Raw genomic sequence first — 27,251 nt, forward strand, 5'->3', positions numbered from 1 at the left:
TTTGCCTCTGAGGGTCCTTTTAATGTCTGCTGATTAGTGCTGTTCACCCCTTTGATTATATCTGGTGTTACTGAGGGTCTTTGCTACTGAGGGCAAACAAGTATTTTTGTTCTAGTACCCTATTGGCCTTTAAACACCCTTAGCACTTGTTAGAGCTGGTCTTAATGATGTGTACATTGCTACAGTTACTGATATTTAAAGTTTTATTGTGTTTATTAATACAAGGTTACTGTTTTATTTTAAAATCCTGATTGCACTTGCAAAAATGCCAAAATGCAGAACAACCAGTACAGGAATCCAGGCAGTAATAGCAGTCTATGAGGAGACTTGTAAAAAAAACAAATGTCTAATGAAACATAAACCCAGAAATTAACAATATGTCTGCACTTAGTTGTTAAAAACTGATTTATGCTTGCATACTGAAATATTTTTTTTTAGAAAATTATCAGTGTTTTGGTTCAGTGATCTATTAACAAAGCAGCTAGTCCCAGATCCGATTTATGGTGATTAGATATCTGTTTCTTTGGCATTAAAAGAACTATTCCTATTGGTTCTGTCAAAAACAATCACTTCTTTGTATACCTATGCACATGCTACCACACTTTAGCCTATGCAGTGATTGGGCAAATGACTGGGAACCTAATGGAAAATGAAAGCAACCAGGTCAAGGGGAATTCAAAATCCAAATAAAGGCTGTCTATAAAAGGGATTATACTCACCTCTCCATTAGCCCTTATTGTTGTTAGCCCCTCCATTCCAGCACTGAAGCCTCTGTCAGTGTCTTTGGCATAGGTGTGCGCAGCCTATTGCATTAGGGTGTGCACCCCAAAGCTCAAATACATATGCATGTGTATATGTACTGATGGTGTCAGTAGGGCAGTGGACAGTGTCAGTAGTTTTATTTTTATTCTTTTTAAATTATTTTATTTTGTAACATTTTTTTTTGGATACAATATCAGTGTTCTAAACAGGGGGGAATATGCACCACACAAGGCGATTAGGGTGTGCCCAGGCACACCTGGCACACCCTGTGAGCACGCCTATGGTCTTTGGCATTGGACACTTCTGGGATTGTTAGATGCCTGTGTCCTATGCTGCATGCTGTGTCTCCTTCTTGAAGGAAGTTACAACAGCGTGCAGAGTGGTACACAACTATCCCAGAAGCGTCAAATGCCAAATACTTTGACAGAGGCTGCATTGTGTGTCATTCGTCTGGCTTTGCAGTGGGAAAAAAGTAAGTAAAGACTGCCTGTACAGAATAACAAATCATTTAGCAGGTAAAACACAAGTTTTAAAACTTGCCAAGCAGTGTAAATTCTTCCTGCAGGCACTGTTTCTTTTTTTCCCTTCCCCTCTGCTGGGATGATCAGGCAGGGGGAAGAAGAGGAGGACACAGGACTCTAGTCAGCCTCTGTTGCAGCCAAGGGACTATGTCCACTCTTGGCAAGAAAGCAGGGGGGTGCTTGATTGGCAGCTAGGAACAGGCACTGACTCCTTGACTCCACACAGTGGCTGCACTTTTGGTCTATTCCACAACTTCACTGAGTGGAAGAGAGAACTCAGGACAGGGTGGTGACCAGGAGGACTTTACCATAGATCCAGTTTGGTGAGAGGCCTGTTGGCAACCATAATGTGTATCATTGCTACTGTTTTTGGTTGTGAAGAGTTCTACCACAAGGGGACAGAGTTAGTTCTCTGAGTCATGGATTACATTACAAATCTCCTGTTGGGGAGAGAGTGTTTCGCCACAAGCAAGGGCCCAAATGCTGCCAATACTGTATCTAGTGTTACCCTGGCCAGTGGTTTAAGTAGGGCCTGGTATTTCCATTCTTCCAAACAGCCTGATGTTTACTGTGTTCTGCCTTTAATTGCCTGTAACAATATTCTATATTGCACTCAAATTATTTGTACTGCTGTCTAACTTTGTCTAACTTTTCCCTTTGAAGAGCTGTTGCTGCCCTAAATAGGGACCATTTAAACTGTTTAGGTAGGAATAGAAGGTGTTGGGCTCAAGGCCACCTTGTTCCCGTGCAATATAAGAACAAATTATAAAAAAGTCTTGATTAAAGATTGCTAAGCAAGTGGTTTCTGGAAGAGAATGTATTAGACAGAAACGCTGGTCAAGACCAGACTGAAGAAGAAGCAAAAATACTATTTCCTGGGACTAAGCTGCCTGTCTTCATACCAAGCAAAGTACAACTTCCATGTGTGATGGTAGATCTTCCAGGAAGTGTAGTTTCTTGCCTGAGTAAGGTGGGGAAAACAGAGTCTGAAATACCCATCTCCTTCAGGATCTTGGTTTCAACAGCCATGTCAGCAACTGAGAAGTAGGGTGGAATAGGGGGTCTTGCACCAATAAGTCTGGTCTGTTTGAAAGAGGCCAAATCTCACCTGCTAGAAGTCTCAGTATGTCTGTGTTCCTTTTGAGCCAATTTACTGCTATGGGGGTCACCAACACCCTTTCTTTCTCTGTCTTGGGCAGCAGTTGAGGGAGAAACTATATTGGAGGGACGGTACATATCAACTTCAAAGGAGTCCAAGAAATCACCAGGGCTTCTACTGAAAAGGCCAGGGGTCTGGCGTTGTAGATTTCATTTAATGGCTCTCATTCCCAGAATGTTGAGTTAGGCAGTTGTATACTCTCCACCAACCTGCAAGGCTGGCATCCATTGTCACCACTTTCCAGGGCATGCTAAGGAATAACTTTCCAGAACCTAGGGCAGCGTTAAAGACCCACCGTGCCAGGGAGAGATTTGTCTGGCTGAATAGATGCATAGGACGATCCAGAGAGTGAATCTGTTTGTTCCATGACATGAGGATGCTGAGCTGAAGTGACCTGATAAGAAACTGGGCAAAGGGAACTGCCTCGAAGGAGGCTACCATGAATGCCAACATGTACTGTGACATACTGAAGCAGAGCATGATCCCCTCCCTTCAGAGACTGGGCTGCAGGGAAGTTTTCCAATATGATAACGACCCCAAACACACCTCCAAGACGACCACTGCCTTGCTAAAGAAGCTGGGGGTAAAGCCGATGGACTGGCCAAACATGTTTTCAGACCTAAACCCTATTAAGCATCTGTGGGGCATCCTCAAACGGAAGGTGGAGGAGCGCGAGGTCTCTAACATCCACCAGCGTGATGTCATCGTGGAGGCGTGGAAGAGGACTCCAGTGGCAACCTGTGAAGCTCTGGTGAACTCCATGCCCAAGAGGGAGAAAAATAGAGAAAATATTGACATTTGGGCCCAATTTGGACATTTTCACTTAGGGGTCTACTTACTTTAGTTGCCAGCGGTTTAGACATTAGTGGCTGTGTGTTGAGTTATTTTGACGGGACAGTAAATTTACACTGTTATACAAGCTGTACACTCACTACTTTACATTGTAGCAAAGTGTCATTTTTCTTCAGTGTTGTCACATGAAAAGATAAAATAAAATATTTACAAAAATGTGAGGGGTGTACTCACTTTTGTGAGATACTGTACATCTTGTATGTCTACTGATGTCAGAAATTCACCTTGTCCGAGAGAAACAATGACGGATCTTGCTAATTCCATAAGGAATTGTGTTATACAGAGAAATCTGTTTAGAGATTCTCAGTCCAATATGGTGTTCATTCCCCTATTTGGTTTGAGGACTGTGAATAGGTTTCCACTGAAGAAAATGGCACAACTAATCCTTGTGACTGAAGTTGGCACAAGGCAGCCAGTAAATCTGCTTGTTTTTGACTTGACTGTGGTGGATTGGAGGGTGGGAAGTGGGCAGGGGGACAGATAGAAGTTCTATTTTGTACCCCCTTGAAAAGACAGATTCTACCCAGAGGCTGGAGACATCTCAGATCCAGACTAGCACAAACACCAATAGAGGTGCCTCTTCATTGTGAGAACAGCTTCTGAGCAGGCTTGGTGGACTTAGGGTCCAAGGCTTGTGACAAAAGGAAGCACTAAGCCTTGGTTTTGAGGCTTACGCTTAGAGACAGCAAAAAAGACCCCTTTCGCTGCATAGATGTAGTAGCCGTAGGAATAGCTTTTTCTTGTGGGGGAAGAGTACCTTTCCCCTAGTGATTTCCTTGACAAATGTATCAAGGGTCTCCCAAAACAGGCATTCACCATCAAAAGACATGCGTATAAGGCACTTTACAAGCAAGTTCAGCAGACCAAGCTTTTAATCACAAAATCCTGCGTATTATGCACATTCAGTCAGGTCCATAAATATTGGGACATCGACACAATTCTAATCTTTTTTGCTCTATACACCACCACAATCGATTTGAAATTAAATGAACAAGATGTGCTTTAACTGCAGAGTTTCAGCTTTAATTTGAGGGTATTTACATCCAAATCAGGTGAACAGTGTAGGAATTACAACAGTTTATATATGTGCCTCCCACTTTTTAAGGGACCAAAAGTAATGGGACAGATTAACAATCATCCATCAAACTTTCACTTTTTAATACTTGGTTGCAAATCCTTTGCAGTCAATTACAGCCTGAAGTTTGGAACGCGTAGACATCACCAGACGCTGGGTTTCATCCCTGGTGATGCTCTGCTAGGCCTCTACTGCAACTGTCTTCAGTTCCTGCTTGTTCTTGGGGCATTTTCCCTTCAGTTTTGTCTTCAGCAAGTGAAATGCATGCTCAATCGGATTCAGGTCAGGTGATTGACTTGGCCATTGCATAACATTCCACTTCTTTCCCTTAAAAAACTCTTTGGTTACTTTTGCAGTATGCTTCGGGTCATTGTCCATCTGCACTGTGAAGCGCCGTCCAATGAGTTCTGAAGCATTTTGCTGAATATGAGCAGATAATATTGCCCGAAACACTTCAGAATTCATCCTGCTGCTTTTGTCAGCAGTCACATCATCAATAAATACAAGAGAACCAGTTCCATTGGCAGCCATACATGCCCATGCCATGACACTACCACCACCATGCTTCACTAATGAGGTGGTATGCTTTGGATCATGAGCAGTTCCTTTCCTTCTCCGTACTCTTCTCTTCCCATCACTCTGGTACAAGTTGATCTTGGTCTCATCTGTCCATAGGATGTTGTTCCAGAACTGTGAAGGCTTTTTTAGATGTTGTTTGGCAAACTCTAATCTAGCCTTCCTGTTTTTGAGGCTTACCAATGGTTTACATCTTGTAGTGAACCCTCTGTATTAGCTCTGGTGAAGTCTTCTCTTGATTGTTGACTTTGACACACATACACCTACCTCCTGGAGAGTGTTCTTGATCTGGCCAACTGTTGTGAAGGGTGTTTTCTTCACCAGGGAAAGAATTCTTTGGTCATCCACCACAGTTGTTTTCTGTGGTCTTCCGGGTCTTTTGGTGTTGCTGAGCTCACCGGTATGTTCTTTCTTTTTAAGGATGTTCCAAACAGTTGATTTGGCCACACCCAATGTTTTTGCTATCTCTCTGATGGGTTTGTTTTGTTTTTTCAGCCTAATGATGGCTTGCTTCACTGATAGTGACAGCTCTTTGGATCTCATATTAAGAGTTGACAGCAACAGATTCCAAATGCAAATAGCACACTTGAAATGAACTCTGGACCTTTTATCTGCTCCTTGTAAATGGGATAATGAGGGAATAACACACACCTGGGCATGGAACAGCTGAGCAGCCAATCGTCCCATTACATTTGGTCCCTTAAAATGTGGGAGGCACATATACAAACTGTTGTAATTCCTACACCATTCACCTGATTTGGATGTAAATACCCTCAAATTAAAGCTGAAAGTCTGCAGTTAAAGCACATCTTGTTTGTTTCATTTCAAATCCATTGTGGTGGTGTATAGAGCCAAAAAGATTAGAATTGTGTCAATGTCCCAATATTTATGGACCTGACTGTAGATAACAGACATTCTAGAGACAAAGATTGAGAATCAGATGCTGCTTGGCAAAGATTATTTGTCACAGCATCATTGTGTCAACAGTGGAAAGCATTTGTTGAGAAACCATAACCTCTGGCTCATAAAATGCAAGGACTGAAAAAATTCCTCTGTGAAATTTAAGGAGACTGAGGAAGGAGGCATGTCCAGTCTTCAAAACATGTTACCCGACAGCCCTAGAATTCTGACAGGTGTCTCGGCGGTGGTCTCAAGGTTTCCCAGCAGCAGCTTCAGTGATCTTAACGGCGCTCTCACACAGTGGCTCCAGCGGAGAATTTGGTGTGGCTGCTGCAGTTCTGGCCAATTTATCTCCACTGATCCTTGAGGTTAACACTGGTGACAGAGACATGCCTTCACTATTTTAACGCTTGTGAGTGGAACTTACTTTAGTTTATTTATACTCAAATAAATTGGTTTACTACACTATGGTCTGTTTGGCAACCCCTCTCTCTTCCCTCCTTCTTGTTTGCAGCCACTGGGTTCCCAGCCTGACAGAGGAGGCAGCCTCACACAGCCAGTAGTTAGTTTAATTTAGTTTACAATTTAATTAGCAGTTGCCCACAGCCTCCCGATAATACTTTAGTGAGAATTCATGATCCTATCTCATCATGTTTTACTGTTTGGTTGTACTGTATAGCCTACATTGTGGTGGAATCGTGTTTACTGTAAAAAGGCACATTATGTTCATAGAGGAGATACATTGCTTTAAACAACTTCCACCACTAGATCCCTTTTATGATACACTTACTTTCCCTGTAGGAATAGCGCCTCTGCAGCTTCCACTACAATATCTGTGTCCCCATCACTTTTCTCTATTACATCCTCAGACAGGTTTGGAGATTTTATCTCTTACTCATGAACACAGTTGGGGAGGAGAGGAAGTGTGGCGCTATTGGCCCACGGAAACTGAAGGTTGTAGGAGAGGCAAATGTTATCAGAAGAATTCAGACACAGTGGAGAAAGCTGCTTTTGGCAGATAGGGCCGCATGATGTACACCTGGAAGGGAGTTGAAGTAATATAATGGGAGCCATGTTAAAATAGGACATTGCTCTGTGACAAACGAACAGCCATCACAGCCATCACTCTGACCGGTATTCTGAGTTTCCTGTAGGCCATCATCAGAACATGTGTTACTTTTATCCAAAATCCTTTGTGCCTGTGATCCACTATTGCTAAAATGAGGGCAGTTCTTGACACAAATGTTAGAAAAAAAGGGAAACAACTCTCCAAAGTAGAAGAGGCCCATCACTTAAGGACACTAGCAAAAACTGGAGTCTTATGGCGTGGGTGGAGTTATGTGAGCATGCATTAGGGGCAACCCATGCAAGTTGTTTTTGCCAGTGTACAATCACCTGCATGTAGCCTGCATAACCCGTAGACTCTGAATATAAGCCCTGTACAGTCCTGTACTGTATGCTTAGTATAAAATATGTAAATAGAGTAGGAATATAAAAAGTATTCTCTATAGATGTTTAAAAATCAACCAATAAAACCATTTCACTATCATATGCACGGTTTAAGAGAAATAAAACCTATGCCTATGAATAAACCAGCAGAGTTTAAGTTAACATTAAATGCATTTACCTAGACAGAAAATGAAATAAAAAGTAATGAGTGATATAATGTGAATGTACAAGGTTGAAGAGGTGTTAAAAATTCTATTGTGTTCAAAAGGCACCCAAGTGAGTTTGTAGTATATAGATATATATAGCAACACTATTGTCCCAAATGATGCCAGTAAATCACAGTGAGTAATAAGTATGCTCTCAGGATGAGCTTTTTTACTAAGGCAAATCTTTATAAGAATTAATGAGAGGAAGAGCATAACCACATTGCCCATGCTGTTTTCATTACCTCCTGTCTGTACAGTATCCTTTAACTGTCTCCATATTTATATATTTGATGCATCTTTTTAGAGCTTTCCTGTGCAGGCAGAGAATTGTGGGTCCCCCCCGATCAATGTCTATAAGAATGGAAGAGTATATTAAGAGTTGTGAAACAGAATTGAACCACACTTTTTCACTGCACCATTAACAAAACATGCTTCAATTTTCTCTTAAATTGTCCGTGTGTACTAGAATTCAGGAAACCAATTTTAAAATCTTGACAAGGTGGTACCATGCCCCTTATATGTTATGTAAATTCTACCCCCATACTACTGATCGCTGTTGGAGATGCCAGGAGGGAAGGGGAACGCTACTTCATATCTTTTGGTCCTGCACCAAACTTGATCACTTCTGGAAAGAGGTCAAGAAGATCATTCAAAAATTCACTGATTAAGAGATTCCTGACGATCCTGCCCTTTTCTTATTGCACGTTTCGACCATTCCGGCAAGAGTTTACAAAATAATTGATTGTATGTCCTGATTGTTGCCAAGTCATTTATTCCCCTCAGTTGGAAACTCTCACACCCACCGACCATCAGTTGTTGTTAGAAAAAAGGGGAAAGAGATCGCAAGAATTTCTTCAGAGAGAAACATCTGGTATTATCAAAAAATGTATATTTTTATTGAACAATCCCACATAAACACTGGTAAAAATAGTTATAACCTCCACCACATTCAATTAAAAATAGACAACATTGTCTGAAGGCACACATAATTCGTGGACCACTAAATCCACAGGGGCTGGCTCTAATAAAGGATTTATTACAAGATTAACAGAGCTAACCACTCAATATGATTTCAGTGTGATACTCCACAAGAAAAGAAATGACAGCTCCACTGATGATTTCAGTAAGAGATAAGGGAGTGTGGTCTGTGTTGTGGAGATTTCCCGATGTAGGAAATTATATACATCAATGAGTTCTCAATAGAGAGGTGGCGGAAGATCCTGGTGATTGAAATAGAAGCAGGGATTAAGCAAGTGAAGCAGTCTGGGTTCTCCCAAATAGACAGTCTAGGCCCGTAGTGCAAATACCAACAGGACTTGTGAAAAGACTAATGGATGTCTGTGGGGAAGGTGAGTGTGTGTAAGTAATCAATTCCCAACAGGGTGTAGTTGATATGGATACAGCTTACCACTCTCCAAGTTCCCAGTTCGTTCCAAGCCGTCAAGCTGTCAAACAGCCAGACCATCCGATCAAGGTAGAAGTCAATATCCTCATGAGATGGGAAAGGAATGGATCCACTCACTGCTCAGCTTGTGCCACTGGCGTCTCATGCCACGGCTCCTGCTAGCATCCAGGAATCACTTCCGCATACCTACAAACATCCGAGGGTGTCAGGTAGGAAAATGTCTCTGGCAGACAGTCTGTGCCCTCACTTCACAGAGCGTGATGGCGTCATACTGACGCGTTTCAATTGAGACACAAGTTTCTTCAGAGCATGAATAGACGTGTGGTAAGAGTCCTTTTATAGAGGGGGCATGGCTTGATGGTGAAGAGAGTAGTCGCATAGACTCACAGCTCCGGCTCTCAATGACCATCCTTCCCTTATCTTTGGTCCGATCTCCTCATGGAAGGTACCGTTTTGTTCCCCACGGTTGTGGGCATCTATCAGGCTGGCAGACATGGTAAAATACGGGCCGCCCCGGCCCTCACACATGGCGGAACAACTAGAGCGGTTCCGGAGGCAAGATGGCGCTGAGATACGTGCGGAGCATACAGGCATGCTGCAGGCTTCCTCCTCTGCTGTCCAGGGCTCTGCAACAGGGGTGAGTGCTTTAATCCCTGCTATATTTACCACGCAAACAGACCCCCTGCAGTCACAGAAATCACAGCAAGCCGATGAGCATGGTCAGGCTGCGGATTCTCCCCCTGCTGAGCCTACACTGTCCACCATTATGCTGGCTATTCAGGATTGCAAGGCATCCCTATCTACTCAGATAGCCTCTGTCCGCATGGACTTTTCATTACTAAAACAAGATGTCCAGATCCTCCGTGACCGAACACGAGACGTTGAGGAACACATTAGTACCTTAGAGGACACTGTGAATCCCATGTCTGTAACTATGCGTGATACTACTAGCGAGATGGCGGCCCTTCGCGCCAAGATTGATGATTTGGAAAACCGTTCTCGCAGGAACAATCTTAGATTTGTGGGATTCCCGCAACGTGTGGAAGGCCCCCATCCTGAAAAATTTCTTTATTCTTGGTTGTGAAACATTTTTGGTAAAGATGTACCCTCATCCTCACATGTTATAGAACGTGCACACCTTCCTCGCCCCCCTCCAGCGGGTGCTCCACCACTCCCCATTATACACACATCCTCAATTTCCAGGATAAAGTGGCTATCCTATGCCTTGCACGAGAAAAAGGCCCGCTTAAGTTTAATGGTAACAATATTTCTGTTTATCCGGACTTTTCTGCTGAAGTTCAGCGCCAGCGGATCTCCTTCTCGGCAGTGAAATCTCGCCTGCGCATGGAAGGCCTGTCCTATGCCATGCTCTTCCCTGCCAAATTGCGCATTATTCATGATGGCAAGGCCCATTTCTACACCAGTCCTAAGGAAGCAATAGCATGGCTGAATGATCAATATGGAGCAGCCCACAGACGCAGAGGTGATTGAAGTTACCACTAACCTATGATGATACTTACCAGTTGCCCTAATACAGGCCCCCGTGCACCCCCTGTATAACTCAGTGCCTTTGCGGTAATTCACAATGCCAATAGTTTTCGCCATCTGGCCCTTTTTACTTGGCGTGACCTGCACCCTAATGTGCCAGATACGGTGTCTACTTCTCCTTTTTTTCTCCATTTCTCCAGGCCTTCATCTCTAAATTTTCTCCTGCACTTGTACTGTTTGCCATCTTGACCTGTCTGGAGTGAAGGCCATCGGATTTTGCTCTTTTTTCCGCATGGACAACTAGGCCATGCATTTTACACCAGGACATGATCAAAGTTTTTTTTTGTCACCAGTTGGGAGCCTCACCCGATCTCACGCTACCCTCTTACCGATTTGTGGCGAGGCCACGGAACAGTTTTTGACCTCCTCGGTTTATTGTTAGGAAGGTCTTCCAGTTTGGGATCCGAAGCTCGCTATGTTTGGGATGGCCGAGCAGGGTGGGCAAGGGGTTTTCAGGGACTTTGCTGGTGTTTTTTTTCATGTTTTTTTTTTCTTTTTATCCCTTTTCTAGCTCATCTCTGCAACTTTCACTCAGAGACATTTTTTCTCAGGTTACTGCCTACCGCGGACTGTTAATGCTTCTGTTTTTTTTTTTTCTATTTTTGGCTTGTATTACCCTGCTGGCAGATCCATGCACTTTTTTTGTACTTGTATGTGCTTCAGGTGGCGCGGCCCGTCTGGTCATATATGTATTGGCTGAAGTGCTTACCTGTGCTTATTCATTATTGTATATTCTATTATGGCAAAGCCCCTAAGGATAGTCTCAGGGAATACTAGAGGTCTGAATGCACCTCAGAAAAGATCCTTGGTTTTTTCTGTGTTAAAAAAATGTCATTCATATATTATATGCCTCCAGGAGACTCACCTTACGGGCTCTAAGACAAGGGCCCTAAAATGTCCGTGGCTATCTAACTCATACCATGCTACTCACACTAACTATTCCAGGGGGGTATCTATCCTACTGGCCAAATCTCTCCCAGCTGAAATGATAAAAGTCAAAACAGACCCGAAAGGGCAGTTTATTGTTCTTACTTTACAGATTTCCACTGTAACCTTTACGCTGGTGAACATTTATATCCCCCCCCCCCATTTTCAGTGGATGAAGTCCCCTAACAACCCCTTGTGGTTTAACCCTAACCTGCAGGAATTGTACTCCCTTCCGGATGCCAATCATTGGTACTCCAAAGGGGTTAAATATTTATGCCACCTGTACAATGCGCAGGGCAGTGGCCAGGAGGCCGACTTCCTACACTGCTTCTGGTCGTGCCCGATGGTTCGGGACTTCTGGGAGGAAGTGGATGCTTTTATCTCGACAGTGATGGGCCTCCCTAACATAATTCACCCCAAGAATTGTCTGTTGGGCATTTTTGGTGACTTACACATATCGCCCCATGCTAAGAGACTGCTCCGTATACTTTATTTTTATGTTAAAAAGTCTATCTTACTGTCCTGGAAGGGTGCACAGACCTCTCTGAAATCCCTCTGGTTAAAACTTATTAATGACTCTATTCCACTGTATAAACTGACTTTTGAAATCCGGAAACGAAATAAAACTTTTCATAAAATTTGGGGTAAATGGTTGACTAGTCCGTTAACCCTTTCTCAACCCTGATTTTGATGCACTTGATCGACCATTGATGGGCCGTGCCCCAGGAATCTCTGATGCCTGGTCCTTTCCTACTGTTATGCCATACTAGTATGTCTATATCCATTATTATTATAATTATCTCAAGCCATTTGCAATGATTTCTGTTTATTTCTATATGCTAAAATAGGTTGCATTTCAGCTCCTATTTCTGTTTGACCAGATTGTCAGATGCTCTTGTTTTTTTTGTTTTCTTTTCTTCTGTTTGTGTTTTCTTTTTCGTTCGTTGGTTGTTTTAAACCTAAACCTAATAAAAATATCTTAAAAAAAAAAAGAGTCCTTTTATAATCAGTGTGAACCACACCAATTAGTGTCTCCACCGCGCATTCATCACACATCTACTACAAGTTACCTAGCCAACCACACAGGGACAACAGTAAGGGTACCCAGTCAGGAAGTGCAGCAGAGCCCCATGCATATCAAAGAAGGATCCATATTGGTTTTATCAATATTACATATAGACCTCATTCAGAGGATCAGCTAAAAATGATGACAAACCAAATTAAAAAGTGCTATAAAGAGTGATATACAGGGGCAGATACTAGTATGATATTATTCTGCATTAAAAGATAACAACTGGTTGAACCAAAGATCTTTTTAAGGATTATAGATATATATATCTCTGCCCCAGCAATAACGCTAGTAGCAAAATAAATAGATAGAGATTATAGTTCCAAGAAAACCGACAGGTTGCACTCAGTACTAAGCCCCAGAGGCTGTAAGCTATTCAGATTGAAAATCCAAATTTTTTCTTTCTGATAAAGAATTCTGTCAAAGTCTCCTCTCCTTGAGGGCAGATTTAGTCTGTAAATTCCTTTTACCAAAAGTCCCCTAGGGTCACCCCCATGGAAGTTGACAAAATACAATGACAAGGGACGCTCATCTTCTTTCTTAATGATACTTTGGATGTGCCCACCAATTCTGATCTTCAGCTGTCTCTTAGTCTTGCCAACATATATTTTACCACAGGGGCAAGTTAGCATGTAAATAACCCGTGTGGTTGAGCAGTTAATAAAATTATTAATCTTAAATTTCTTTTACCATCAGAACAGTTGAACACATCCGTTTTTCCACATGTTTGCAAATTGTACATCTCCCACAGGGGTAAATACCTTTTAATGGGGGAAGATCAGTCAACCAGTTTGTTTTTGGGGATCTCTGATATTCAGAATGAGTAAAGGCCAATCCCCCACAATCTCACCTATTATCAGCGACCCTGACAAGATATGCCAGTGATGGCTCAGGATATTCCTAACCTGATCCCATTGGGCCCCAAATCGAGTGATAATCCTAATTGGGGTTTGTTGTAGAAATTCATATCTAGTTCGTTGAGTTATGTCTAAGAGGTCTCGCCTATCAGCATTTATAGCTCTTTTTTTAGTCCTTTTGATACATTTATGCGCGTAATCCCTTTCCTTAAATCTTCTGTACATATCTGTTGCTTCAACACGGTAGTCTTTTTCCTGTGAACAATTCCTTTTAATTCTAAGGATTTGACCAACGGGTATTCCCTGAATAAGTGAGCATGGGTGATGACTATTAGCCTCTTATGATGTACTGGCTGTTGTCTCCTTGCGATACATTTTAGTGAAAATGTTGTCATCCTTCACACCTATAATTAGATCTAGAAATTAGATCTAGAAAGGGTAAGGTTTGATGATGGTAGGAAAAAGTGAGCTTGATGTTCCGGTTGTTACAGTTTAGTTCGTCAATGAAGTGGGAAAGTTGTTGTACTGTGCCCCCCCAGATTGTGAGCACGTCATCAATGTAGCTCAGCCAAGTAGTACTGTGGCTCAGGTACAGAGATGATCGATAAACAATATCCTCCTCCCAGAGACCCAGATGGAGGCAGGCATAAGATGGAGCCCAAGGGGCCTCCATCGAGGTCCCTTTTAGTTGCTGATAGTTGACCCCCAGGAATTGGAAACAGTTGTGTTCCAACATAAATTCCAGAGTGTCAACTATGAATTTGTTTTGTGCACCCAGGAGTGGAAATGTATTTTCTAGAAAAGACTCCTTGTAGTCCCCATTCCCATGGGGGATTGACGTGTATAGGGATTCCATGTCAATCCCAACAAGAAAGGCTCCCTTTGGAAGAGTGATGGTTTTCCGGTTTCCAGTTGGTGTAGGACATCTCTGGTGTCCTGAACAAAGGAAGGTAAATCCCGTACAAGTTCTTTAATAAGCTTTAAGAAGCTTCGGGAATATATATAGACCATCAGTTGTGGCTTAATAAAGTGGAAGAAGGAAAATAAGTTGGAAGACTTAATACACGTGGCACAACACAAACGTGAAAAGTACACCAAGACTTGCCCACTCTGAAGAAGGGAAAACGCTCTTCACTTTTCTCCCAGTTAAACCTTTTTTCTGGCTGCCATTGTTGCAAGGTACCATCTCAAACCTCCCTTCCTCCCTCCTCCGTTTTTTTTGTTCTTCTCCCCTCTATCACCCCCCCCCCCCCCCGCCCTTTTTATTTTTTTAGCCTCTGGAATTGCAGTGCATGGCATATCTACTTGGTGTGCCTACAGGGACCTATTTGAAATTGCTAACATTCAATGGTATCTCTGGAATTAAACATCAGAAATAATTATATCATGGGGTCTTCTCTAACATGTTCCAAGCAAATTGGTGTGCTTTTAAAGCCATGTACATTTTACAAGGATATATTGTGTTTTGAATGTCTTTCATCTTATTAATTGTGAACATCCAATTAAGCAATCATTATTGTGCATTTTCTTGTTCAAATATTTTATTAGATAGTATCAAGAATATAATACAAATCAGCAATTATGAGCCTTCAACAGGTACAACGTAGCAGAAACTAAAAAAAGCATGGGAACAACAATGCATGTACACAGTATGAACAGCAAGTGACATAGGAGGACAAGCCTCAGGAGGGACGATCCCAAGTTATCTGATAGTCAAAGTGTATTGTAGGATTTGGCATAGAGGGTAGGGGGGCAAGGCAGCACACACAGGTTAGGATACACAGACAAGAAGCCCAACAGTAAATGCAAGGGCTGCGAACTGGTGTGAACATCCAAAAAAATGCACCAAAAAAGAAAAACAAGAGTGCTAGGAGACTGCATTCTGAGGTGTTTAATGCCAACGTGGGAAGAAGGCCTGCGGCAAAAATGCGCCAAAAATAGGGAAGTGCAGGGAAGCTCAGAGCTCAGAGTGGGAAAAGGAGAAGAAGCACAAGGAGCTTATCAGTTGTACCACAGTGTTAACCTAGGTTCACACTGTATGATAATGACACCCTGAGATTGGTTCACAGATCGCAGTGCGAACTGTGAACTCGTACAGGAATCATATCGCATGGGTGAGAACACCCAAGCGATCCAATTCCAGTGCGGGAAGAAAAAAGTCCCTGCACTATTTTTCTACAAATCCAATGTGAATTCAGCCATACAACTGTATGGCTGAACTCGCATTGCACAGTCATGGCATGCAATTGTCACCACCGTGAGGATGCAAATCACATGCGATGTCTGTGTTGGCACAAGTGTGAACCCAGGCTTAATGTGCTAAGAAAGGGCATACTGACAGAAGGAGATAATTATAGCTACATAGAGATTAACTCTTCTTCTGTCAGCGTCCAGTCATAGACTGTGGGTAGAGAGAAGACATATTAATGCTGAATATGTTAGTGCTACAGCAGAGAAAAAAAATTCCTGTCCTGGCAGACAGGCTTGTGCTGTGTGGCAGAGCAATATAAACAAAAATAAAAATTCTTTGGCAGGCAAAATAACTCCCTTCTATGTATTTCATCTGTGCATTTAGCTATTGTTCTGGAGTTCAGCTTTAACATATATTGCTTACTTATTAAACAAAAAAAATGAAGTAGTTTTAGTCTGCTGATACTTGTCCTCTGCATGCTTCTCTACCTTCCTTCCATTTTAGCATGTTAGAACCAATAGAAATACCTGATATTTCCGGGTGTGAGAAAACACTTGACTTTTCTCCTTTCACCAACAATGCAGAGCTCAGTGCCCAAGCAACCTATCCTTAAGCAAATAATACATAATGGGAAACTAAATTTTATATTCATAGAAGGCTTATCTGTGTAGACAATCAGAATGAATGCTGCTCTTTTACCATTACCAAAAGGAGCTGCACAGCGAATGCTTTAAAAGTGTATACATACCACTTAATTCATACCTTCCAGGTGCTATACAACCAATCACATTTCAGATAGGTCTTCCTAGGTCTCAATCCTTCACAAGCTCTTTGTTAGTCATTGTGATTGGTAGCCTCATTAGCCATTAGCATAGTGCACGAGGAGCCAGATAAGGCAGATCCAGATGTTTGACCGGACAGACCAGGCCTAAATAGACATATAGAAAGAAATGTGCCTGCTACCTCCAACGGGCTGAAAATTTATAATGCTAGTCTAAGTTGAGGTAAGCATTAATCACTTTGATGGGTTCCTAAAATGTGCATGTATTCATATTGGGGTTGATTTACTAAAGGCAGTTGCACTCTGTCAGAGTAGTTGCTCCAGAGCTTGGTAAATGATCAGACGCTCTGCTGACTTTCATCATCCAATTATGTGCAGCAAAAAATGCATTTTTTTATTTTCCTTGCACAAGATTGGAAATTCCTTGCAAAGCCTTACCTCATTTGCTAAGCTTTGGGGCAACTGCACATGCAGGATGCAACTGCACTTTGCAAAATTGCACTTCCTATTTGCCTTTAGCAAATCAACCCCATAGTCTGTAGTATATGCAAAACAAAAAAAAAAAAGTATTGATGAAGCCATAGTATGGTCAATGTTTGGTTAACTTAAAGTGACACTAAACTCTTGTTTTAAAAAAACAAAAACAAAAACAAATAAAAATAAAGTCAAGCATGTATTCTTAACTTTCGTAAATCAAACAAGTACCTTCTTTTGCTCTCAGCCTCTTTCATATTTCCAAATTCTTTTTATTTATTTATTTATTTATTTTTATGTGGTGTCCAAAGCAAAAATTTGAATGCATTTTGTATCCAAAGTCTTGGACAAAGCATGGTAAACATACCACCATAGTACGAGTCAACATCAAGTCAGATCTTTCACCAAAAATGATTTAAATGTAAATGTTTGCTTACTTTCCCGATGATATCAAATGCCTTACTATATTTCCATGCAAGAATCAGTTGCTCAGCAGAAAAAAATAAGTTTGCTTTTACAAGACAGTTAGGAAAGGGAGTGGAATTACCAGCGAACAGCAAGAAGAGATGGGCTGATATTAGAATTTCCGGCACCTGGCTGGTATTTTTGTGGCCAGAAAAAATGGCATGTGTTGTGATTGATGGTAACAGGAAAAACATCATAAGGATTTTTTTTTTTTCCAAAAAAGGGGCAGTTGCAGTCAGACACTTCTGGTGTGCTAAAGCGCCTTGTTGCTATTAGATAATCAAAGATGTGAGATGACAATAAATGATCATCATGTGTTTCATTCCAAAATCCATTTTGTAAATGAAATGCACTATATACAGTACCTGCCGTGTCTGACATCAGTGAGATTCTACATTCAGAGAAGGAGGGTGGGGGCAAGGAACATGGGTGCATTGGGGGGGGGGGGTTGAATTCAGAACATCTGAAGTTTATGGGGGGCTGGAAATTTTGGAAGTATGGGTCATTGTCGGAGGTGGGAGAGTTGGGCATGGCAAGGTTTTATAGAATGCTAGGATATTGTACAGATACCCATTTCTTACACTAGCAAAGTTTTCAATATTTTTTTTTTATTGAGTATTTCAGAAATAAACAGAGTACAAATAAGGTAAGGTATTTCGATATACACAGTATACATCTGTATAAGAACTTTTAAGTGGTTACTAATAACAAATCATTAGCTAATCAATAGAGCGAAGTTTAAGCATGTGAAAATCAACAAATCAAGGAAGCTTTACTTATTGTTATTGCTTTTTGGGCCATATAGACCAATGTTTGTCAAAAATATTGCATTGCATAGAGTTAATTGCTATGAGACGCTCGAACGTATAGTTTCTGTGGACTGCTCTCGTAACTTCTGATAGGTTTGTAGATGTGTTGTTTTTCCAATTACGAAGTATCAGTTTGCATGTCTCCAGTAGGATGTGAGTAACAACTGGTCTGAGGCTGGGTGGGAATTTTTCTATGCTTAAGTGGTGGATTGCCAGTGCTGGGTAAGGAGTTGCACTAGCATAGTTGACCTTCATGATTCACCTCTGGATGTCAACATTCACTGCTGAGTAGAAAGCTCATACATGAGTAAATGTATTTTATTCTGTATATGACATGTTGATGATGGAACCATTTATTTTCACATTAAGCATAACTATTCCTAAAATGTACAACATGCTACTACGCATCATGGCATAGGTACAGAAATAAGGTATAAGACTTTCCTGCATGCAGGGCACAGAAATGCTGCACATAAGATTAGATTACATGACCAAATACAAGGGAATGATGGGGGAATTGTCCATTTTCTTTTACACCATCCATGAAACGTTTCTATGGGCAACATTGATGTAAAGGGAAGAGAGTAAAATTTAATTATAAAAAAAATCTATGTTGGGGATTCTGCAAGAATCATTTCAGTGTATTTTTGTTGTATATTACACTAGAGGGCGTAAGATAGCAAGGCTGCCGGATTTGTCTTACAAATGTTGGTTTCATTGTACTCATCTTTCAGTATGTGACACAATTTCCTCCATGCTACATTTCACAGAAGCATGCTGTAAATAACTACATCTGCAAAGCACTGCCTTGTTCCATCACACACTGCTTTTCATGATAAGGATGAAACTGTATTTTAAATATTAGGCCATTTTCAACATTTGCACATATGTACATCCTTTTTACAATTTACTATGCAGCAAATTAATGGTCCCTATCCATCATCAAACAAGAGGTTTTAAATCTTGTGTAGAATTCTGGAAAATATACTTAGTAGTCACTGTGTTTCCCCACACTTTTCTATGTAGCTTGTACCTGTAATTATCCATTATTATTGTATCTTTAATGTAAGGATGCTGACTGTATTTATGAAGGATCATTTTGCTATGGACTGGTAGCGATGAGCTTATGGCTAAAGCCCCTGTGAGACAGAAGAAACCAGTGGTTAATCCAGCCCACCAGTGGTTGCAAATAAGTAAAATTGATAATTTAAATCTATAATTTTTGGGTGGACTGAACATATAAGCTCCAAGATCTTTATTATAGACGCCATTACCCATGTGTTGCATTAAAACTACTATTAAAGTATAACAACATTTTATTGAATAAAGTAGATATGGATTAGAACCACTGCCAGGTGTGTTATTGCTGTCTGTGCTCCAGCTATGAAGATTCACCCTTTCTAGTTATCCTGTTTACCATTATCACCAAAAGTGAATATTAAAAAAAAAATCCTAAATTTTGAGGTGCACCCAGAACATTATTGGTGAGGATATCTTCCACGGGGGACACTAGTTGTGGTGGTCCCGGTGACATCTAGGGATTCCTTCCTTTTAGAGCTGTTCTCTCACTTCCTGTTTTGGCCATGGGACAGGAAACATAAGGAAATCTCCCCAATGGGACACAGATGGCAAAAATATAACTTACAGGGGTTATAACCCTCTCCTTACTATATCCAATATAAAAAAAAGAAGAGAAGAAAAAAAGTTTTCAATTTAGTTCTGCTTTTACCAGTTCCTGCCTGCTCTGTAGCAGAAAGACGGCTACAACAGGGGCTTACATTGCTGGGAGGGCGTGCATGGAGGTCCTCTGCCCTTAGGACACAGCTGATAACAGATCAGGGTAAAGGGCCAATCACAGCAGCCCTTTAGCACATGATCAGCTGTGTTCAATGACAGCTGATCAAAATGTATATACAAGTCGGTTATCGGCATTTCTTTCCTGACAGCGTGAGGAGAGGAGAGCCGATAACCAGCTTGCGTGAAAGGGACATCTACACTGATAAACAAGGCAAAGCACTCCCCCATGTTGAGGGTATGTGGCCTGGTGTGGTCCAGGAGGGGGGGGGGGCGCTCGCCCCCCCCCCCCCACTTCCTGGCCTTCCAGGCTGTATGCTCAGTTAAGGGTCTGGTATGGATTATGTTTTTTTTTATTATTAATTTTGACATGGTGTTCCCCATACCAGATCCAAAGGGCCTGGTATGGACTGGTGGGGGGCACACCGTTTTTTTCACATTTTTGTATTGCCAGCAAAGTTTTTCTTTTCATGCAGCAGTCAGTGGAGAATTCCACTGACAGGTGATGAGTCATCTGTTGTTAAGAACGTGGATGCCAGCTTCCTGACCCACTCCTTAACAACCAGCTATTCACTGTGCCTTGATTGGGCAGGTGGGTCAGGTGCATTGCTTCAGCCAATCAGGGCTTAGAATGCACTATTTGGGTGTTTGCGATGTTCGGGGCCGAACTTATGCTCGGTCCGAACTGTTTGACCATCACTAGTAGAGATGCTGCCACATAGAGGTATTAAGTGGTGAGTTCTGTGAATGTGACCTGTGAAGGTAGTAAAGTGGCTGTCAAAAACTTTCCTCTTCTTACACCTCTCAGGTGCAGAGTCAGTTTTATGAATCATTTATGTGTGGATTGTGTAGAAAAACAGGCAGATATTGTATAAAGGCAAGAAATTACCTTTTAAAAATGACTGATCACTTTTGCCAAGAGTTTAGCTTTGAAATGACACTAAACGGATGTTCAATGTAGGATTGTGGCTACTGGAAGTAGAAAATGCTCCAGCATCAGTGGGAGTATACAATGGCTCAGACTTGGTGGGAGGAAAAGTGCCCCATCTTTGGTGTCAGTGGGAGGGATAGTGCCCCATCTTTGGTGTCAGTGGGAGGGATAGTGCCCCATCTTTGGTGTCAGTGGGAGGAATAGTGCCCCAGTTTTAATGGCAATGAGAGCAATAGTGCCCCATTGTTGGTTGTAGTAGAAGGAATAGTGCTCCATCATTCGTGTCAGTGGAAGGAATAGTGCTCAATTATGCCTCATATTAGTGGGAGGAATAGTGCCTCAAGATCCAGATAAAGGCGAGCAAAAACCCTGTGGGCCACAGTTTGAAGACCACTGGTTTAGTGTCACCATAAGAAAGAGTTTACAATGTCTGTATTTTTGTTCATAGAAAAGGTGACAACCTTTCTTCTCACAGGTAATTTATCATTTAATTCAGCAACAAGACTATCAAGAAGTATGCAGTAAATTATAATTAACTATAAAATGTAAAAGAGGAAGCAAGTGTAATTTAATTAACTAGACTTGTGTTTCATGCCAGCGTAATCAACGTTAAATACAATTAAAGCAGTTTGGGTGGAAGGAGTTCGATATTTACATGCATCTATTCTCGGTTCTAATGATCGGCTAATTTCACATTACTGAACATAGTGCACACCCTAAGTTAAACTAAATATGGAAATATTTTGACATGCAGGGACTGATAATAAAGTGTGGAGTGAAGTGAAATGAACACAAACATCAAATCAAGTGCAGGGAAATTTTTAATTATTGAGCCCCGCTTGCTCATAAGTGCATATTTACACTCAAATGAAAGCTACAATAAGGGAAATACAGGGCTGCCATTTTTGCCCTCCTTAATATGCTAGTTCGCTGGCTTTTTTGGGCCTCGTTATTTTAAGCTATTGACTAAGAACAATCATGCAGTTGTCAGGAAAATCATAACTCCAGATTGCATTTTTGGTCCAGGTCATAGACTCGGAAACCACTGAAGCCTTTAGACCAGCTTACAGCAAGGCAACCAGCATTTTCCGAAAGAGTTCAGTGTACTAGGAGAGCACATTGGAGACAAACATTCTCAGCAGGACTTTGAATTGTGGATTATGGCAATGGAGATACTAATGTACAGAAAGTGGAATTTACACAGATATGTCCCTTCCCTCCTAAAAAAGGAACTTCACTCCCCAATTTTTTTAATCCTCCCTTAGCCTTTAAGATGGATTATCTTAAAAAAATATATATGAACATGAACTGTGAATCCAGCATTGCCTGCTTGGATCCACCACTCTGTGCTGCACATGCCACCTGCTGTCTCTTCCTGGTTCTGACATCTGGACCCCTGATGATGCACCTCAAGTTCTGGCCACTGCACTGAAGCTGATGACTCCTGGGTTTTGTGATTTGCATATCCCTGGAAGCAGCAGAGATGACTATTTGCCTAGTTGGGTGGAGCAGAAAAAAAAGGAAATAAAAAAGAAGTATATTGTAGAAAGTTCTTTGTAGATTAGATTATGATTCGATTAGATTATGGGGAGAATTTAATAAAGTAAAATATATTGTTGGAGCCAAATTACAAAGCATTAGGGGGAATTTATCTTGTTCACTACCTTTCCTATATATACATACAGTATAGTATGTACAGTACACCCCTCACATTTTTGTAAATATTTTATTATATCTTTTTATGTGACAACACTGAAGAAATTATTTTTTCAGATCCTCAGAGAGTTCTTTGCCATGAGTTGCCATGTTGAGCTTCCAGTGACCAGTATGAGAGACTGAAAGTGATAACACCAAATTTAACACACCTGCTCCCAATTCACACCTGAGACCTTGTAAAACTAATGAGTCACATGACACCGGGGAGGGAAAATGGCTAATCGGGCCCAATTTGGACATTTTCACTTAGGCTCGGTTCACACAGGGGCAACCCGACTTACAGCGCGACTTTGCGAGGTGATTTGGAGGCGACTTCAGCGCAACTTTAAGCAACTTACAACGCGACTTAAAGTTGACTCCAGGACAGGCGACTTTGGCTGTGGCCAATCACAGAATAATCAGCTCTCTGGGAGGGAGGGGTTTGCCTGGGTAAACTAATTTCTTTTCCTGTAAAGTCGCTTCAATATAGATGGAGATCCGACTTGGAGACAACTTCCATTGAAATCTATGGGTACAAGTTGCCTAGAAGTTGCCTTGAAGTAGTGCAGGAACCTTTTCTGAAGTCGGAGCAACTTCAGCAGTGTACATTAAGACAGCTCTCATTCACTTCAATGGAATTTCTTATGTCCCGCGACTTGGGGCAACTTGAGGTCTGACAAGTTGGATCCCAAGTTGCTGTAGTGTGAACCGGCACTGAGGGGTGTATTCGCTTTTGTTGCCAGCAGTTTAGACAATAATGGCTGTGTGTTGAGTTATTTTGAGGTGACAGCAAATTTACACTGTTATACAAGCTGTACACTCACTACTTTACATTGTAGCAAAGTGTCATTTCTTCAGTGTTGTCATATGAAAAGATATAATAAAATATTTACAGAAATGTGAGGGGTGTACTCACTTTTGTCAGATACTGTATGTATATATATATATATATATATATATATATACTGTATATGTATCCAGTAAATATAAAGGTAAAAAATGAAAGACAGCCACACTCCAATGACCCATAAAACTCTGCATTTTATTCCAAAAGAAACCACAATATGTAGTCCTTGCACAGAGACCACCTTCTCTATCAAGTTTCACCCAACAGGACTTAGGCCGACCATAGACGGTTTGAATCTCAGCCAGTTCAACAGGAACCAACAGAATTTTGAGGGCCCCTTACACAGCTTTAGACCTGCCCCCCCAAGCCTGACCACCAACATTCCCCAGGGCTTGCCTATGGGCCATCCTACCGAATCTGCACACGGGCCCCCTCACCTGTAGGCACTGTAGCTGCCCCCTCAGTCCTGTATATATGTCAGCCCTCTCACACCTGTATATTTGTCAGCCCCCCCAAACCTGTATATTTGTCAGCCCCCTCACACCTGTATATATATTAGCCCCCCCTCACACACACCTGTATATATGTCAGCCCTCCACACACCTGTATATTTGTCCACCCCCCAAACCTGTATATATGTCAGCCCCCTCACACCTGTATATGTGTCAGACCCCCCCCACACATACACCTGTATATATGGCAGCCCCCCCACACACACCTGTATATATGTTAGTCCCCCATACACACACAAACACACCTGTATATATGTCAACCCCCCCTCACACATACCTGTATGTATGTCAGCCCCTCCATACACACACACACCTGTATATATGGCAGCCCCCCTCACACACACACCTGAATATATGTGAGCCCCCCACGCACCTGTATATATTTCAGCCCCCCCACGCACCTGTATATATGTCAGCCCCCCTCACACACCTCTATATATGTCAGCCCCCCTCACACACCTATATATATTTCAGCCCCCCCACAGCACGGCTCCCCTTCAAACGTCCTGCCTTCTGGCCCGGGCGGGCCCCTCGGGCCCTGGGGTCCCTTACAGTTGTAACGGCTGTACCCCCCTGATGGCAGCCCTGTCTGTAGGTAAAAGATAAACAAAACGACTTTACTACCACTTAAATACTTCATTTCCTTTATTCCAAATAAAATAACAGTATTTTAAATGCAGTTTTCATTCTTTATCTGTATCATATTTGAATGTACTGTATATGCATTCATGTTTTGCTTCTGCTCTCTTTCAGACAACCATATTCAGCACCTTAACCGTTGAGAAGTCACTATGCGAGACAAAACTGGTAGGAAATGCTTCTCACAGCAGGTTCTGTAAAAAAATGTCCTAAAATTTGCAGCTATTTATTTGCAAATATGTTTAACAACTAGTGTATACTTCAACCCTTGCCAGCCCAGCCCCAGCATCCCTTTTACTGGGTCTTTATGCCCAGGGGACAGGAAGGGCTGCCCAATAATATGACCACATTTTTGGCTGTCACAGCAGTCACATGTTCGGGGGTTGGATCATGACTAGAGACTGAGGACTGTCTTTGATACCTTGGTCACTGTGCTGGGAGCAGGCAGGGAACACATCTCAGCACAGACACCTCAGCCACCTATGGATGCATATGTGTGGCGTGAAGGCATTAAAGTGGATGTAAACCCCCCCAAAAAAATTTGAATTAAGACTCATATCTGTTACAGCAGAGGATGTCATTTCATCTGTGCCCAGTCTTGCCATGAAGAGGTAATCCAGCACTGAGCAATCCTCTTATCTTTTTTCAGTGAGATAAAAATGGACACACAGAGAAATAGGTGTCCATTTCTTCCCCCTTGCTGTGACAGACAGGTGATTTCCTTATCTCATGCTAGAATGTGAGAGAGGCATTCTGTGTAATTCACATCCCCCCTCCTTTATTCTCCAGCTCTCCCAGGATTGGCTGCTCCACACCTCAGCATGATTGGGCGTACTGAAGTCATGTGGTGACTTTCCTGGGTTTTGACTGGATGTTAGTGATCATGGGGCATAATCCACGAGACCAGCAGAAGTTCAGTGTAAGAAATATTGATGCCTGGCTAAGGGGAGTGTAGAGGTGGGTGGGGAGTCTACTGACATCACGACTCCACCCACCGAGTTCCAGACAACAGACCCACCCACAGAATCTGGAGTATTGCAGGGCTCCAAACAGCTAAAGTGGAGATATTTGACAGATAAGGATACATGCAGGAGGCATGTACTGTATATCCTTATAGATCAGCACTATGGAAGTAATTTAGAAATGATGAGAGTGGGTTTACATCCATTTTAAAGCCCACCCTCTTTGTCATCGCATATATGCACTACGTAGGTGACAAGAGGTTAAGCACATTGGGGTTGATTTCCTAAAATTGGAGAGTGCTAAATCAGGTACAGCTGTGCATAGAAACCAATCAGCTTCCATGTTTTATTTTCAAAGCTAAATTGAACAGGCTGAAGTTAGTTTCTTGGAATATGGTATACAGCAAGCCCACTACTTACCAAAGAGTTCCATTCCGGGAGTGGGTTTATAAGTCCAACTTATTCGTATGTCCAAAAAAGATCAGTGCTTGCAGACAAAGGCTGAGATCACTGCACCAACATTGCTTGTGTTGTTTCGGCGATCTGTCAGTTTTTTTTCATTCAGAGTGCTGGGTTGAATGAAAAAAAAAACTGTGTAAATGCATGTTCGAAACTTGACGAATGGTATGTGGGGGACCTACTGTACCAGGTTTCCTGTGTGGTTTCAGTTGCTTGACTCTGTTAAATATAAATATATTTTGTTTCATTTGTTAAATAAACTTTAAAATGTAATGGTCCATTGCTATATGTATTTTAGGCAAATGAATTTACTGAATTTGGCCATGTAAATTTAAACCCAATCTTCCACTGGAACTGGGCAGTAAACTTTACTCCTTGCCTATGAATCATGTCTTCACAGGAAGAACACACATTGCCATTTGTGGTTCAGCCATTCATCTTGAGCTGTAATACAGTACACCATGCTGATACAGTATACAGTATATTATTACATTGACTTCACTGGACCTTTGATTAAATGCTTTTTTTGTCTTAATTCAACACAAAGGGGGTTATTTACTAAAGGCAAATCCACTTTGCACTACAAGTGCACTTGGAAGTGCAGTTGCTGTAGATCTGAGGGGGACATGCAAGGAAAATAAAAAAACAGCATTTTAACCTGCACATGATTGTATAATAACATCAGCAGAGCTTCCCCTCATTTCAGATCTTCCCCTCAGATTTAAAGCGACTGCACTTCCAAGTGCGCTTGTAGTGCAAAGTGGATTTGCCTTTCGTAAATAACCCCCAAAATTCTGTTAGCAGATACAAGTGCTGTTGGATTCTGATATTCTGATATTTACTAAGACAAGTTAGCTTTTGTAATCCATGGACTCCATCACTATAATGTTTTACATTTTTAATGGTAAAAGACTGTGGGTATGAAACTGCAATGGTAATTCCCCCCAAGGCTAATCATGGTTATTAGATTCAGCTGAGAAGCATCTGAAATGCATTGGTAGTTCATGTACTTGCCTTCAATTTGAGACAAAGGGTTGATTTAATAAAGGCAAATAGCCTCTTTATTTTGCAAGGGAATCTTCCTCGGAGCTTAGTAAATGTGGTGAGGTAACACTTTGCAAAGAATACCCAATCAGGTGCAAGGAAAAAAAAAAAGTTGTTTTTGCTTGCACATGATTGAATGATGGAGGCCACCAGAGCTTCACCTTATTCATTACGCTCTGGGGAAAATGTCCTTGCATAGTGCAATTCCCTTGCAAAGTCAACACCCTTTTTGCCTTTAGTAAATCAATCCTAATCTGTGCTCCTACGTAAGAAATGCCCCTAACAGACTCTAATTGGGGCACGTACAGGAATAAAGGATGCATTTGTTTTATTGATAAGGTG

The 27,251-nt window shown here is 41.7% G+C and overlaps 1 protein-coding gene across 2 annotated transcripts in view; it reads left to right on the top strand.

Annotated features, from left to right (window-relative positions):
- The window catches only part of RASGEF1B (RasGEF domain family member 1B), a 578,310-nt gene that overhangs the window by 167,271 nt on the left and 383,788 nt on the right, over nucleotides 1–27,251 (top strand). For both annotated transcript variants that reach the window (XM_073597917.1, XM_073597921.1), the window contains exon 3: nucleotides 24,559–24,612. In XM_073597917.1, the coding sequence (XP_073454018.1) occupies nucleotides 24,559–24,612 (54 nt within the window). The remainder of the gene's footprint in view (nucleotides 1–24,558; nucleotides 24,613–27,251) is intronic.

The sequence above is a fragment of the Aquarana catesbeiana genome, linkage group LG01 (assembly GCF_042186555.1).
Source record: "Aquarana catesbeiana isolate 2022-GZ linkage group LG01, ASM4218655v1, whole genome shotgun sequence".
NCBI classification, from domain to species: Eukaryota; Metazoa; Chordata; class Amphibia; order Anura; family Ranidae; genus Aquarana; species Aquarana catesbeiana.